The 16,070-nt window shown below is 46.5% G+C and overlaps 1 protein-coding gene across 11 annotated transcripts in view; it reads left to right on the top strand.

Annotated features, from left to right (window-relative positions):
* The window catches only part of Gas7 (growth arrest specific 7), a 237,404-nt gene that overhangs the window by 148,017 nt on the left and 73,317 nt on the right, over window positions 1-16,070 (top strand). For 10 of the 11 annotated variants that reach the window (XM_087910497.1, XM_087910504.1, XM_087910499.1 and 7 more), the window contains exon 2: window positions 1,548-1,668. In XM_087910497.1, coding sequence (XP_087766623.1) covers window positions 1,548-1,668 — 121 coding nt within the window. Of the gene's footprint in view, window positions 1-1,547; window positions 1,669-14,930; window positions 14,964-16,070 lie in introns of those variants that run through there. The other variant, XM_087910507.1, reaches the window with a different exon arrangement.

The following is a 16,070-nucleotide window of genomic DNA, read 5'->3' as shown; positions in this document are numbered from 1 at the left end:
TCTGAGCACCATCATTCCTGCTTCTCCCTCACTCTTTCTCCTTCTTTATTCTATTTGTATTGCCTATATTCTGGCTGTCTTCCAGGCAAGGAGACGCTAGAGTGGTTCATGTTCGGGGCCAGTCTCTCCTGCTCCCGGGTTCATTTGTGTTTGGCGTATGATCTGTGCTCCCACGAGGCGGATACTGCATTACTGTCAGCCTGGCTGCTGTGTGTCTCGCCATCACCTGTCTAGAGTACAGTCTTTCATGCAAAATCAAAGAGGCACTGTGGCTCAGCAGGAGCCCCTGCAGGAGACACAAACATGTGAGCACAGTTGTGAGAATTCATGGCATGCACCAGGGCTCCACAGAGGGCTGAGGGAGGCCATGTTTACTCCCAGCAGCACCTGGGATTTGCTCCTTCCTCTTACGGTACACAGGCCATTGCAGGAACCTGAGACAAAGTCCCCTCGGGGCTATCTGGAGAGGGGCATCAAGAGCACACCCTTCATTGCTCTGGTTTCAACCATTATCCTGTTTTCCTAAATATTGGTCATTGATGGCCAAAGGAGCCTCTCCTGTTGGGCATGGCAGGGGACACAGAGGGCACCAAGGAGCTGGGCGACTTTTGTATTTGTAAACAGGTTTTGCTGAGAATTTTTCGGCCTTCCGTCGTTGCAATTCTGATTTTTGTCAATTTACCTTCTCCAAAAGGCACAGCAATTGTGTGGGCTAATTTGGATCCTCTGTTTTTATTTTAAATGTTCTTTAGCCAAGAATCTTTATTTCTGTGTTTATTGGAGATTTACGTGGAACAGATAAAAGAGAAAAAAAAGAAGATAAAACTTGCCTGTAAGCCCCCCACCGAGGGATCACAGATGCAGCTACAGTGTGTGCCCGCCTTCCACCTAATGCTCTGACTTACATATTCTTCTGTTTCTTAAGACAAATGTTACCGTGCACAGTCACAAGAATCAAGTCTATGATGTCTGGTTCATTTTTTGAAAACTCCTGGTTCCCTGTGCCACAGTGATACGACACTTGGAGAGAGAGAGAAACCCAACCCAGCTCTCACAGACTCTCAACATTATTAGAGAATGTTTTACACCTCGCTCTGCCGCGGCATGTATTAATTACTGCTGCTAGGTTTGCGCAGCAGGCCTGGGGCTGTATCTGCTGCTGTACTCAGTGGTCCTGTGGAGTGTAGACTGTACATCCCACAGTGGGTGTAGACTGCACAGTCCACAGCGGGTGTGGAACGCACAGTCTACAGCGGGTGTAGATTGCATAGTCCACAGCAGGGCATGCAGAGTGACAGGACCCTTGGCACGCGCAGCACCCTGGGTTTGAGTTTTTTCAGGGTCTGCAAGGGAAGAAGGTCAGTTCTATCTGCTCTGGATGGGGCTGTGCCTTCTGTGAGGGGCACCTCATACTGCACATCACCTATCCCAAAAGATGCCTGCAGGCCACCCTATCCCCCCAGTTGTGCAATTCCAAAGTGATTTTGTGGTTCCAAACAGTTGTGGAAATGACAAGTATGTCTGACCCTTTCCTTCCTCTCCAACAGAAGCCTGGGATGGTCCCCCCTCCGCCGGGAGAGGAGAGCCAGACGGTCATCCTTCCACCTGGCTGGCACAGCTACCTGTCTCCTCAGGGCCGCCGTTACTATGTCAACACGACTACCAATGGTGAGTCCCGCTCAGGAAGAGCCTTTTCTAACCCCCCTCCCCCAACATGTCTGCCTCTTCCTGGGCTGCTTTTCTCTCTCCCGTTTCACCCTCTTGTTTGGGGCTTTTTCTTGCTAAATCTGACTCAAGGAAAAGTAACCTGACATCTTAACCCCCTGATTCTAGAATTGTTTATAGTATGCCAGGGGCTACAGTAGGGTCCTGCTCATCCCCGGTGCTGGGTGTTGGAGCCTCGCTGTGCATTCTGGAAGCAGCGTTAGAGAGGACAGCTGTACTTACAGGTTCCCAGAATTCTTGACACCCCACACCAACTTTCAACAAGCCAGTTCAACAGATCAAGGTAATCTATACTGTCCAGGGACTGTTCTAATGGTACTGGAGAGCCAGAGGCTGCAAAAACTCGTCCTGATTTTACTGTAACACCCTTTTCTCGACTTAAGTATCTCACTGGCTGCTGTTTTGCAGATTGTCCATTTGGGAATGGTGGAACTATGTGTAGATCATTCATCCTCTCCCTTAGCTCTGGGTCCCTGCCCCCATCCCTATCTTCCTGTGCTCTCTCCTTTCTTTTCCCATTTCTTCTTTCCTCATTTTTTTGAAACAGGGTCTCATTTGGTAGTCTAGGCTGGACTGGAATTCACCCTGTAGCCCAGACTGGTCTCGAATGCCTGCTAATTCTTCTGCGACAACCTCCCAGTTGTGAGCATTAGAAGCCTACATCCAGCCGCCCAACCACTCCCTGCATCTCTTTGAGCTGAATGGGACTGGAGCTCCATGCTCCAAAGAGTTAAACTTCCCTGGACCTCCCAAATGACTCCAGGAACCCTAATGTGGAGATGGCTCACGATGCTGTGCAGTACAGCTAGTCTTGGCACAAGTTAAGCAGGACACTGTTCAGGTTGAGGGCAGAAGTGTAAGACAAACCAGCTGAGCAGTCCTGACCTCCCTGTATTTCCAAGGACTCTGCCTCAAGGAAACAAAGAGAAACAGCACAAGGAACATTAGACTTGCTGGGCACTGTAGACATTTGTGCCAAGAATGTGAATGCCTACCTGTTGGCGTATAAATATATATTATTTATTATATATATTTATATATTTATAAATATATATTATTTATTATAATTTATTTATTATTATTTTATGTGCATTGGTGTTTTGCCTACAGGTATATCCATGCAAGGGAATCAGATCCCCTAGAATGGAGTTACAGACAGTTGCCATGTGGGTGCTGGGGATTAAACCCAGGCCCTCTGGAAGAGCAACCAGTATTCTTAACCGCTAAGCCATTTCTCCAGCCGAGACATGGATGTTATTAATACAATTTACGATTTTGAGCCTGCACTAAGGGGAGGGCTCCCAGTGAGAGGACAGGCAGCAGTCGTTTAGAGGGAGACAGAGAAGCTGACAGCTGCTTCTTTGACTGGCTGAACTGTGCATACCACAAGCACCCTAACCTGCAAGCTCAGCAGGGTGTTCCCCTTGAAGAGCAGTGACCAGGGTTTCTAGGAAAAGGGAAGTGGGGCTGTTTTTTAACTGTTCTAATCTCACACTTCCTCAAAACAAACACTTGAGCATCTTTGCCCTGCTCAGGAGCCTTGATGTTTCAGGGGTGCATGTGACTGTTTGAATGCGCTTCCCCTGGGGGGGGGGCGGCTGCTTCAGTGCGGTTCCCCAGGGGAGTGGGTGTCTGAACACAGATCTCCATCTGTGCTGTGCAGTTTGGATTGGATGAGCTCAAGAGCAAGAATTGGGGTGGATTTGTTCTTGTCTCAAATTAGCCAGTCTGTTGCAAAGGGGAATGGAGATAATGCCTTTCTAGGCTATCTGTCTGTCTGTCTGTCTGTCCGTCTGTCCATCTGTCCTCTGTCCGTCCGTCCTTCCTTCCATCCATCCATCCATCCATCCATCTATCCACCTATCTATCTATCGATCGATCGATCTATCGATCTATCTATCTAAATCTCTCTCCCTCTCACTCCTCAGTTAAAGTATAGTATATTCTCAGGGTTAAAAAGCCACTGAATAAAAACGGTATTCAAACCAACATTAAAAATCCTCCTTCGCATTTCCCAGAGCTATTTATCACATATATCCTTTGAGGCATTTGTATCCTCTATCTTCTAAGCATAGGCATGCTGCTGTTTTAAAAATAAATTACATATGTTATCCATCCTATCCTTTAAATCATGGTAACAATTTATTGTAGGCCTCGTTCTAGAGTTTGAATATTTTTACCTAATTCGTTCCTTTTCATCGCTGTGTATTAGGAATGTGCTGCTGTTAGTTTAAGTACGACCCTATGTAGGAATGGAAATGCAGCTGCATTTGATATCATCAGACAGTGTCTGGCAGCTTCCTTCTGGGATTCTGACTGTTGATAAGCCAGTAGGGCCGAGCTTCCTTGGGGTTGTGGGGTGCTCCTCAGGTTGGTAAGCTGATTTTCTAGCAGACTAAAGGCAGTAAATAGTTTAGATTTGGAAGGTTATGGTCTCTGACACAGTGACTTAACTTTATTACTTAGCATGAGCAGTAATGTAGACAGTATGTAAGCTAGTGCATGCAGCTACGTTCTAGTAAAACTTTACATGTGGCAAAAAGAAGGGGAGGGCCTTTGTATTTGGACACTTGAATATGAATTGCAGGTAACTGACATGTGTCACTAAATCACATTGTTTTTATTTTTTAACATTAAACACTGCAGAGGATAACTTTGGTTCACAAGTTTACCAGTCTTATGGGTAGTAGGGTGGATGATTCGCTAGGTTATCTGATGAGTTCAGTAGGACTGGCCCCTCTCAGTTTCTCTCTTACTGGGTAATCCTAACTTCTTGGTCTTGCATTCTGGATGCAGGTCAACTTTACTCACTCATTAGGTAATTATTGTATTCATTATTTTTCTGGTCAATTCAACACGTATTTTTATTGAGCCTCAAATATATACCATAAAGAATGGCCTTGCCCTGCTCATCGTGGGGGCAGATTTTAAATTTTTGTGTTTAATTTGTGCATGTGGAGCAGTGGAGGGGTATCTGTGTGTGCTGATGGGGATTGAACTCCACGTTCTGGGCAAATGGATTCCTGCTTGATTATCCATGAGAAGGGCTGTGAAGAGGTCTGGGGTATTTGAAGAGAGTGTCGCAGAGATCCTGTAGGGCTGGTGATGTCCCTGGAGGTAGATAGGACCAGGAAGGGACAGAATGGGAAATGCCTCTCCCAGTTTAGTTGGTCTGCTGGGGTTTTCCCCCACCCTCCCCTGTTTGGAAGCCTCATGCCTGTCTGTAGCGGAGCACCAAGCAAAAGCCATCCTGGGGCCTCTGAGTTGGTAGCTTACTGCTGGACCCCCCATTCTGTCCCAACTTGCATGCTTCATGCCAACCCCTCCTCCATCTGTCCAGGCAGCAGATCAAGGGCAAGTCAGACCCACTACCCGCTGCTTCGAGGCACTGGTGTGCTCTTCTCATTCTCACAGAGGATAGTTTTCAAATGCAGATGCCCCTTAAGGTGACAGTCAAGACCTCTGACTAAAAACTCCCACAGATGCCCCTGGGTGTGATGTTCGCATAGAACCTACACCCACCCTAATGTGGACTTTAAGTTGTTTCTAGTATAATACCAATCTGATGCCAATGCTATGTAAATACTGTGGCTCTGTGTTCAGGGAACAGACAAGAAAAAAGGCCTGTGCATGTGCAGAGACTATGCAGTTGCCTCCCCCTGTGTATCTCAGCCCTCTGTGACTGGTAGAATCCACCAGTGCAGAACCCTAGGATCCTGAGAGCCGCCTGGCTTTCTCCCCGCCCCCTAATCCCTAATCTGTCTTCTCCCAGAGGGCACTTGGGCATAATAAGTATTCTGTGCAAAGTCTCATTTACACTGGTGTCCCCTTAACCTGATAATCTGCTTGTTCTGGCATCCATTTAGAATTTCATGGATGAGGGTCTACGTCCCCACTTGCCGCTGGTCAGGCCGTGGGTATACAACACCAAATGAGGAAAAGGTTCTGTTTTAGGAGATTGTAGCTCCAAAGGGGTCAGAGACAAGCAAACACCTACAAGCAGTACAGGCCATGACAAAGGGGAGTGGGAGCTCCAGTGAGGGACCTGTCACCTGCATGTGGTGGGTGCAGGAGCTCTAAGGAGGGACCGATGACAGAGGGTGAGGCGGCAGGAGGAAAGCAGGTCCGTGGGCTTGGCAGGGTAGGGACGTAGAAGTGAGGGAATGCTGGGGTGTGACATGACTCTTCACCCAGTGGGCAGCGGGAAGCCATGGGAAGTCTCCAAACAGTGGCAGGACCCCATGGCAACCTTACAGCAAGGCTCCTTGTGCAGCAGTTAAAGGTTTGGGAGCACGGAGCATGGAGTAGACAGCCTAAATGAAATGTGAAATAATGAGGTCAGTACAGTCTATGGCAGTGGTCTGAAAGAGGCAGGGGCTGAACTCTGTGAGACAGGATGTGGCAGGCCGGTGGCAGGGAGCTTCCCCGCCTCCCGGCTTTCTGCCTTGGGTGGCAGTCATGAAGTAAACGAGAGCAGGAGACACTCAGAAGTGAGTTGGGAGAAAGGAGGTGAATCCAGGCTGCATGGTGGGTTCCTTGCTGCATGTTCAGAAAGAGATGGCCAGCCCGTAGATCGATGCATCTGCGGTTCAAAGGACATCCATGCCACTGATGGAAGTCCAGAGACTCCCGTGGGTGCATGGCCCAGCATGCAGAGAGCAGAATGGATTCCATCCCGACTGGTCCTTACTATGCAGTGACCAACATACACAACTGAGTGGGGTGATCCAGAATTTGCATTTCTTTAGAATAGAGGTTGCTGTGGGACAATGATCTTGTACCCTGTAAAGATTTATCAGTTGTATTTTAATAAAACACTAATTGGCCAGTAGCCAGGCAGGAAGTATAGGTGATGCGACCAGCAAGAAGTGTAGGTGGGACAATGAGAACAGGAGAATTCTGGGAAGAGGAAAAGTCAGTTTGCAGTGGTGACCCAGCTGCAGAAGAAGCAAAATGAGAATGCCTCACTGATAAAGGTACCAAGCCACGTGGCTAACACAGACAAGAATTATGGGATGATTTAAGATGTAAGAATTAGTTAATAAGAAGCCTGAGCTAATAGGCCAACCAGTTTATGATTAATATAGACCTCTGTGTGTTTCTTTGGGACTGAAGGGCTGTGGGATCCTGTGGGACAGAAACCTCTGTCAACCAGAGGTGCAGACACATTACCCAGTGCAAGCCTCTAGAAGACAGTTCCGAATACAGAGTTAAGGAGGGCACCACAGAGACAGAGAGGAACTGGTGGAGATTGCAAAGTAGTGTTGTAGCAAGCAAGGGAAGAGAAGATCATGAAGTGAGGGGAAACCAGGGCCAAATACAGATCCTGTTTACAATAGGAGGACCATGCAAATGCCTGGGGAGACACATATTATTTAGTGATGGCTGTTAGTGAATGAGCCAGATGCCCAACAGGAAGTTTTAATAGATAAGTTACTGTAGTCCTGATGCTGGTTTTAAATAGACTCCTCAATAACTCCAGCAGGGTATGCATGAGTCACCAACTTCAGAAGTTCCCTTTACTTCCCCACAGCTCTGCCTGCCTCTTCAGGGCATTTCATCGTGCAGAGTGGCCCCGAGTACAGCCCAGGGAGGCCAGGGACACCAGTGGCAGGAAAATGCTTCTCCTCATCATCTAGGAACGTGCTCTGTGCTCCTCCAGAGTGGACTGGGGCTGAACCCGAGCAGGGTATACTGTGATTCATGGGTGGTGAACTATTATCAGCAACCTATTCCATCATTCAGGGGCCTGTGTTAGTGTTAAGAGTCTGTGTTGGACCAATTTAACAAAAGGGCAAAGGCTAGGTGGCTAGAAACAGTCAGTTCTGCAGGTTGGGGAGTACAAGTGCCTGCAGATTGAGTGTCCAATTGCAGCCTGCCCTCTGCTTGTTAGAGATCAGTTCTCTTGGTGCACTCACATGGAAGAAAAGATGAGCAAGCTCCCAGGGGCCTCATTTCTAAGAACATGGATCCCAAGTGAGTGATGGCTCTCATGATCTCGTCACCCCTCAGCATCGTGACATTGGGCTCAGAGGTTCAATGTGAAGGCTGAGAATAGCAAAGCCTCTTGGATATCAGCTAGCTATTTCAAGAGACCTGGTCCATCAGCATTACTTCCCTTTATTGTTAGAAGCTACATCACTTGAAACTAGCATGGAAAGCCAGGATTGGTTCTGTTTTATGTGAGTCACTACTTCACAGCCTATTGGACTAAGCTTCGGGTTGCATTAAACCAAGTCACTCCGTTTATTTTATCTGTATCTTTTCCCTAAAGAAAGAGAATAATTTGAGGTCATGTCTTCGGCCTGATTTTCTAGAAAGCAGAGCAGGGGGAAAGGATTACATGATGAGACCTCATTAGGAGATAGTGAGTCCAGAGCGCTGAGGGATGGCACCAGGGAAGATGTCACACCATCCAGCTTGGTGTCTGACAGTGAACTGCAGACTGGGCAGCAGCCATTGAGGAGGTCTGTTGACTTCTTTAGTAGGGTTACAGAGGAGCCAGCTGCACTTTGGAAATCTCCCATGTAACATGAGGGCTGGCTTGTTGGGGTTTCTATGCCGCCCAGTACCCCAGCCGGCAAGCCCCAGAGATAATCACACAGAGATCTCTATAAGTTATAAAACTGATTGGCCCATTAGCTCAGGCTACTTATTAGCTCTTGTAACTTATATTAACCCATTATTCTTATCTATGTTAGCCACATGGCTCCGTACCTTTCACAACCAGGCAGATTACATCCTGCCTCTTCAGTGGTCTGCACAGGAGTGCGAAGGGAGCTTCCTGCTTCCCAGAATACTCCTGTTCTCATCGGCCTGCCTCTACTTCCTGTCTGGTTGACCTGCCTATACTTCCTGCCTGGCCAATCAACGTTTATTTAAAATATGATTGACAGAATACAGGCAATTCTCTCGCACCACTCCCATGTCACATTGACCAGACTCTACTTCATCACCCACCCTTATCCCCCACCCCTGCTTAGAGAGCTATTTTTTCATACTTTCGGATTAGACCTCCTGACTCCAAACAGCCTATCAGAAAGCCTGACTCCGCCCTTTCCACACTGATACTTCTATTTCCAAGATGAAGTCCTCACTGAACAGGAATCCTTGTGATAGGAATGTGAGCAGGACCTCACATCAATGTCTCTGTGTTAGGCCACCTTAGAATGGAGTCCCGTAGCACATCCTGTATCCTTGTCATTTACATGGAGGGTTTAGTAGCCAATGACTTTGCTCAGCACCCCCGGCAGCCAGGGAGAATCTTCCAGGTCATCTCACACAGGGGGCACTAAACTAAATCTGGCAATTCACTTCACATTTTATTGGAACACAGTCATGTCCCATGCTCCCTGTAGTACTAGCAAAGCCCAAAAGATGATCCCTGGCCTAACAGATTCCATCAATTTTACATATCCAGGAATGGATCCTCCATATGCTAAAAGTCTCTGCCCAAAGTCACCAGGTCCTTGGAGTCAGGCTATAATTAATGCTCAGCCTCCGGCATTCAGAATGGGGCATGGGTGGTGGGGACTACACTTGGTATAAGGATAAGTGAGTTCACAGATATTCGATAAAGACATTCATCAGAAAGGACCATTTTAAGGGACATCTGCTTGTCCTGTTAAGTGTGATGTGAAACCCAGGCTAGATGGAATTTGCTTCTATCCTCTTTTTGACAAGTAATTGGTGTCTCTAAATGTTTTATTATGTTTGTGAGTGAGACTTGGCATGGATGTAAGCCAGGGTTTGAGGTTATGTGTTCATTTGCCAGATAGTCAGTAGTTTTCTTGATTTCTTATTTTAATTCTCCTTTAAGTGAGTGGATTCTCATTTAACTTTATTACACTAAGAATTAATGAGTTTCTAGGTAGGATTTCCACCAAACTAGTCATTGTGAAAACCATTCTTTGAGCTTTACTTTGTTCAAAGTAATTGGATACTTTTCCAACTCTCTAGATAGGATGGCGCTGACAGTTCCCGCTCAATAGAAGTTGCCCAGAGAAGCAGCTGCACCCCAAACCACCAGTCTGTTTTTTCTGTCCATCTGTATTACACAAAGTAAGACTAGAGCCATGTTTTTGTTTGGCACATTTAGCTGATTAAATTGTGCATTGTGCTCTTATGTGTATGAGCATGTACAAACACATACATACACACACGTGTGCACACACTCATGGGTAGCCCTTGTTTTGGCTCCATGATTTTTATTTAAAAATATATTCTTTCATACAATACATCCCAACCATAGTTTCCCTTCCTTCCATTCCTCCCAGCTGCCCCTCATCTCCCCTCCCCCCCTTGGATCCACTCCCCCTGTTTTTTGTTTTTTTTTAATTGGCTTCATGGTAGAAAGCTGTTAGACTAGAAAGCTACTATTAATCTGGTTCAGTGTAGCCTTTGTTTTCTCTTCCTGAGCGTCCATTTTAATTTGTATCACTTAGGTCACACTTAAGAGCATATCACATCCCTCATTTTCCACCAGATTTTTAAGACCAAATAATCTCTTGTTTATGGTAGAGACGAAGTGAATTCAAAGCATTCACAGCGCCAATATGTTGACATGAATTCAAAGCCATTCGCAGCACCAATATGCTGATGTCCAAAGACAAAGGGTGCAGACTGCTCTTCATTCTATCTTAAGAAGTCAAGTTATTTTGAATTATTTAGTAAAGAATGCGGTGTACCCCATTGGTTGTTAGCTGGAACTAGCAATCAACAGCAAATGGTCTGGATACCAAGCATCAAAAGGAGATGTGGGGATGCCTATGCCTTGCTCCTCTTCTTGTTTTGTGCCCACGGAAACAGAAAGCCCATGTCCACACTGAAACCTGGTGTTCACCCACACAGCAGCACCATCCCCACGGCCAGAGCCCCGATGCCCATCAACCAATGGATGGGCCAAGTAAGGCGTGTGCACAAAATGGAACTCAAGGGTAGAAAAGAAAGAAGCAGGGTTGACACCCACTTCAACAAGGGCGATCCCTGAAAACATCACGCCAAGCCAAGACAGACACAGAGAGCTACATGCTGTGGGATTCAATTTGTATGAAATGCCCTAAATAGGCAAATTCATAGAAACCGAAAGTAGATGAGTGGTTGCCAGGGGCTGCATGATGGCTGGCTAGCGACTGCTAATGAGCAGGGGGTTAAGGTGATGGATATGCACTATAATTAGGTAACGGTGAGGGCTGCATACTCTGAGCAGACCGAAGTCACTGAGTTATATGCTCTTACAGGGTAAGTTCTGTAATATAGGGAATTGCATTACAGTGAAGAACTGTTGTTTAAACACAGGCTTGTGCAAGGATGCGGATGCTCTGTGGCTGTCTTGGTTGCCTTTAGAAGTAGTTCCTTAGAGGCTCTCTTTCGGGATTCTGAATGCACAGCTTCCAAATTCTGATGCATGTCAAAAGCGTCGCGGCATGCTGTTGCTCAAAAACAAATAATAATCTGCTATTAAGAAAAAAAGTTTTTTCTTAATATTTTACTTTAAAATAAAAAAATATTTTACTTCATATTCTTAAGAATTTTCTAATAGTCACCACCTAGTGGTTTTTGTTTTTTTTTAACTGCAAGGAGACTTAGTAACAACAAAATTGATAAGGACATTGTGTTAGCTTTCTGTCACTCTGATGAGGTACCTGAGCTAATCAACTGATAAACAAAAGAAAGGTATATTTAGACTCAGGGTTTCAGAGCATAGTTATGCTGGGGACATGTGGTGGTATAGGAGACACCTTCACTTCATGGTGGCCAGGGAACAAAAAGAAAAAAGGGCTAAGTTATCCCCTGTGACTTAGCAGCCTAATATTCTGCTAGACGTTTGTTTAAGACAGGTTTCACCATATAGCTGTGGCTGGCCTAGAACTCACTAGTTGACTGCCTCTGCCCATCCAGGCTAGGCCCCACCTGCTGAAGACTCCGCCACCGTCCCACAGCACCTCAAGGTGTGGCCCAGGCCTCCTCACATGAATCTCGGTAGTGCGCGGCAGGCAGGGTGGAACACGGGTGTGTCTGATTCAAACTGGAGCAGTAGCAAGGACTAGAATATAAAGTTGAGGAGTAAACTTCAATCTGACTTTCATTTTCAGAAACACAGTGGGGGGGGGAATGCAGTGTTTGTCGTCATTCCGAGGTTAAAGGTCAGATATCCCATAAACCACTGAAGTTAAAGCAGAAACTGCCAAAGAGCTGCTTGAAGACAAATAACTCCGTGTCATGGTGACAAGATTTAGAGTGAGTCGGAACCTGGCAGGAAAGGCCCTTCACCTGCCTGCTGCTTATGGTCATGAGGTCACCGGAATAGCTGACTCGTGTGTGTTTGCAGCCTTTCTTCTTGTCTGTGTAGGAGAAATAGTAATAACTTCTATCATCTCAAAGCCCACGAATCCATAGCTCAAAAATCATTTGGAGCTCAGCATTTCTGGGGAGGAACATGGGGCTTGCACTGTTCTCGTGTGTACTTATGAGATAAGACAGACACATGGACAAGATGAACTTCAAGGTACTTAGAGTCTGACAAGGCTCTTTTTGCATTTTTCTCTTTTGAAGAGTTTTTTATTTTGTTTTTGTTTTGTTTTGTTTTGTTTTGGGGGGCAGGACCTCTACTTTGGTTAAAAAGTATGTGCCAGCAAATGGTCACTATACTGTTCCTCCCATCGGTCATACTGTGCCCAGTGCTCTGTCAAGGTCTGAAGTGAGCAGTTGGAGAGCCAGGCAGAGCTCATCATTACTATGGCCAGCATGCAGTCATTAAAGGCAAAGAATGTTCAGGACGAGGGTGTGCCCATAACGAATGATGTTCGCTTGGGTTAAACATCTTTCAAAGTGTTAGTCTAGCATTCCTGACACAGGGTATACAGCCAAGGAGAATGGAGTTGGTATATCAGAGACACTGTATTTACTGAGACACTGTTCACAACAGCCATGGCATGGAACCCACCAAACTGTCCATGGGTGGATGAATGGATAATGATAATATGGTGCATAGCTACAGTAGAACACCATTTGGCCTTAAAGAAGATGGAGATCTGCTACCATAGCAACATAAATGAAACCACAGCACCCCGTGTTATGCAGGAATAAGCCAGTCACAAAACAATGGATACACACGTTCTCACATACATGTGGGACCGGCAGATTTGGTTTCATGGATGTAGAGACTATCATAGTAGTCTCCAAGTCTAGAAAGATAGAGGGAGATGGGACAGAAGGAGGAAGGTGTGCCAAGACACAGGTACCTAGGAGAAATAAGTTCTAGAGTGAAAATGGTTTGTAATGCCCATATTGTACACTTCACAACAAACCGGAAGAAGTTAGAGCATTGTTAAACCCGAGAGATGATAAACACCAACGAGAAGGAAAGGAGACACTAAGTACCCCGACTCGATCATCCTGCACCATATGCCTGATTCCAGTCACCAGCTTGTTCCTGGCAAATGCGTACCATTCTTCTGGGTCAGAATTTGAGAAAGTGCTGGTCTGTGATTAAGTTCCTAAGGAAATGGCATTGCCCTGTCACAAGGGTGTATGGGACAGAGTAGGTGACAGGCAGGCAGGGCCAAGACTTCTGAAATCCACATGTTGTTCCCCCAAGACAAGACAGTCAGTAGATATCCATCCTGGGTGATCGTTAGACCAGATGCTGCCTGAGGAAGCCCCTTGTATACAGTGAGCGAGGATGTCCAGTTCTGGCAACTCTAAAGAACATTCATAAACACACGAACCCCTTTCTCTCTCAAAATTCCGTATAGGAGATGGGTGGGGCTCAGCATGTTCCCGAGGGCGTTTCTCCGCCCAGCTGGCCTCCATGTGTGTTTCCTAGGTCCAGTTCTGTCGCTGCTCAAGTTTGGGCCAGGTTTTCAGACAGAGTCTCATGGTTTCGTATCAAGTTTGAAAGATCACAGGCCAGCAAGATGACTAAGCAGGAGAAGGGCTTACCGCCAAACCTAGTGACCCGAGTTTAATTCTTGGGACCTACATGGTGGAAGGAGAGATTCAACTCCCATAAACTTCCCTCTGACCTCCATATGTGTGCATGTGCAAGCAGGCACACACACACACACACACACACACACACACACACACACGGACACACATACATACAGATTTTTAAAAAGTATAAAATAGAGTCAGAAGCAGCGACTTACATAAAGTCAGGATAATGTTTTGTCATGCACTTGAAAATAGGAGGCAATGAAGGAGGACTAAGAAAGAGAAGAAGAAAACTGCCTGATAGAAATGGAAACTTAGTTGCAAAGGGACCTTCCAATTTATCCATGCTCCGCCTTTTGCCCTCTGCTTTCTCATACATTGTCTTGTTAGTGTGGAGAGGGCTTTGCCGCTCTGGGACTAGTGGGACTGAAGGGCTAGTGGAAGCCTGTGTCTGTAAGAAGGCAGATGCCAAGGACAGCAGAGAGAGGTGGTTCGAAGCAAGGCAGATGTTTTGAAGGTGAGGTGCCATGGGATCAGTGAAAGACCAGCACACTCCGGCGTTATCTGCAGGTTCTTTGCAAGGGCAAGGACCGCATGACTTGGTTATCAAGCAATAAGTTTTTACTCAATGCCTTCTCTGTGGCCAGCTCTAATTAAGCCACTTGATGGCTTCTTGCCGGGGTGGAGTGGGCGAATGCCATGCAAATGGTTATGCGGAAGGCTTCCTGAAGTCCATGTGAGCTGTTCACGGGAATTCTCCTGGTGGCTTGGCTGTGATTTTCCTTCCTGTCTGAGTACTCTTCTGAAGGTTCCTTCAAGTTTTAAAAAAAAAACAATCCCGTGAAAACAAGGAATGTCAATCTTAAAGTGTTCATCACCCACAACTGCTGGTGAGTGTGTCTCTGTATGTAAAGCTGGCACGATTTCCCCTCCACGGGATCCTTATTGTCGGAGGCAGATCTTGGAGTCGGGTAACAGCTTTTTTGTTCTTTCAATCTGAGTTGGATTCCAAAGTAGAATGCTCTTCCAAGAGGTGTGGGAGGAAGAAAACCGGGTGAGAAGTTAGTCATGCAAGAAGCTCATGTTTGTTGTGTGCCCACTCCCTGTGAGCAGTGGGCTGAGCCGTGCAGTGGGCCACGGAGACCCTCCGGGGTCTCATCATCCTTGGCTAGATAATAGCCTACGTCTTGAACAGTGGCTGATGCCTGAAGCTCCTGCCCTTTGGCCATCTGCCTTTCTGCCCGCTCAGAGCTAACTGCCCTCCGAAGAAAGCTCCTGTAAGGATGAGAGCTGAATGGACCGTAAGCTAAATGTGTTGGGAGTTGATCTTGCCCCTTCTGAAACCAGCTCAACTTTAGCTATTTTGTAACTGGATTGGGGGAACTTGGGGAAGTCCTGGTGATAGCCATGCAAACCTCAGGCAGCTTTGACCTGTGTGTTTGTGGATCTGGCTAGTTTCTCTTTCACACATGGATAATCTTCCCTGCTGGGTTTATTCTTCTTTCTCTGGGTCTCTCAGGCCAACTTGACAATTTCTGCAGTCCTTTGTTTGCTGTTGATTAGGTTGGTTGATTGGCTGTATTTTTTCAGCCTTTCTATTTCTGTTAAAAAAAAAAAAAAGCTTCATTTTCTTATTTAGCCCTGTGACTCTGACACTTTCACACCAATGCTCTGCTCCTCGATAGGGAAAACATGTCTGCACTAACACGCACACACACAGCTTATATGGAGCAGCCCAGGACCCCTCTGATGTGTGTGTGTGTGTGTGTGTGTGTGTGTGTGTGTGTGTGTGTGTGTGTGTTAGACAGCTCCATGAAACCTGTACCTCTCACAACAGGAGCCCTGAAAGTCAGCTGGGCACACTCCATATGCATGTTATAGGACTTTCCTGACCCTCTCAATTTTTTAAAACATGTTTGCTTTGTGTGTGTGTGTGTGTGTGTGTGTGTGTGTGCATAAGCATGTGTCACTGTGCACATATGGAGGTCAAAGGACCACTTGCAATAGTCACTTAGTCACTTCTCTCCTTCTATTCTGTGGATCCTAGGGATCAAACTCAGACCAGCGTGGCAACCAGCTAAGGCTAAGACAGTGCTTCAGGACAGCCTGGTTTTGGTGGCGGTCATGCAATAGAGAAGTCTATGGCAGTATGGAAAGCACAGGAGCATCTGCAGTGGCTCTAGACAAGATCCTGAAAAGGAAAGGGAGTTTCCGTGTTTGTCACCAGCGTCACCTGTGAGAAGAGGTTGATGTGGAATGAGCGGTGGGTCGGTCTGGTTAGGAGGAATTGCTGGAGTGTTCCAATTCTGTGCCTTGTTACTTTTGAGTGACCCGTGGGCAACACCTGGATGCAGACAGAGCCTGCTGCAGCTGGAGCTTGGCAGGACAGAGCTCTTCCCTACCAGTGG

The sequence above is a fragment of the Myodes glareolus genome, chromosome 9 (genome assembly GCF_982192425.1).
Source record: "Myodes glareolus chromosome 9, mMyoGla1.1, whole genome shotgun sequence".
Classification (NCBI taxonomy): Eukaryota; Metazoa; Chordata; class Mammalia; order Rodentia; family Cricetidae; genus Myodes; species Myodes glareolus.
Note: the sequence above shows the minus strand (reverse complement) of the source record. Positions and strands in the feature narration are given on the sequence as shown.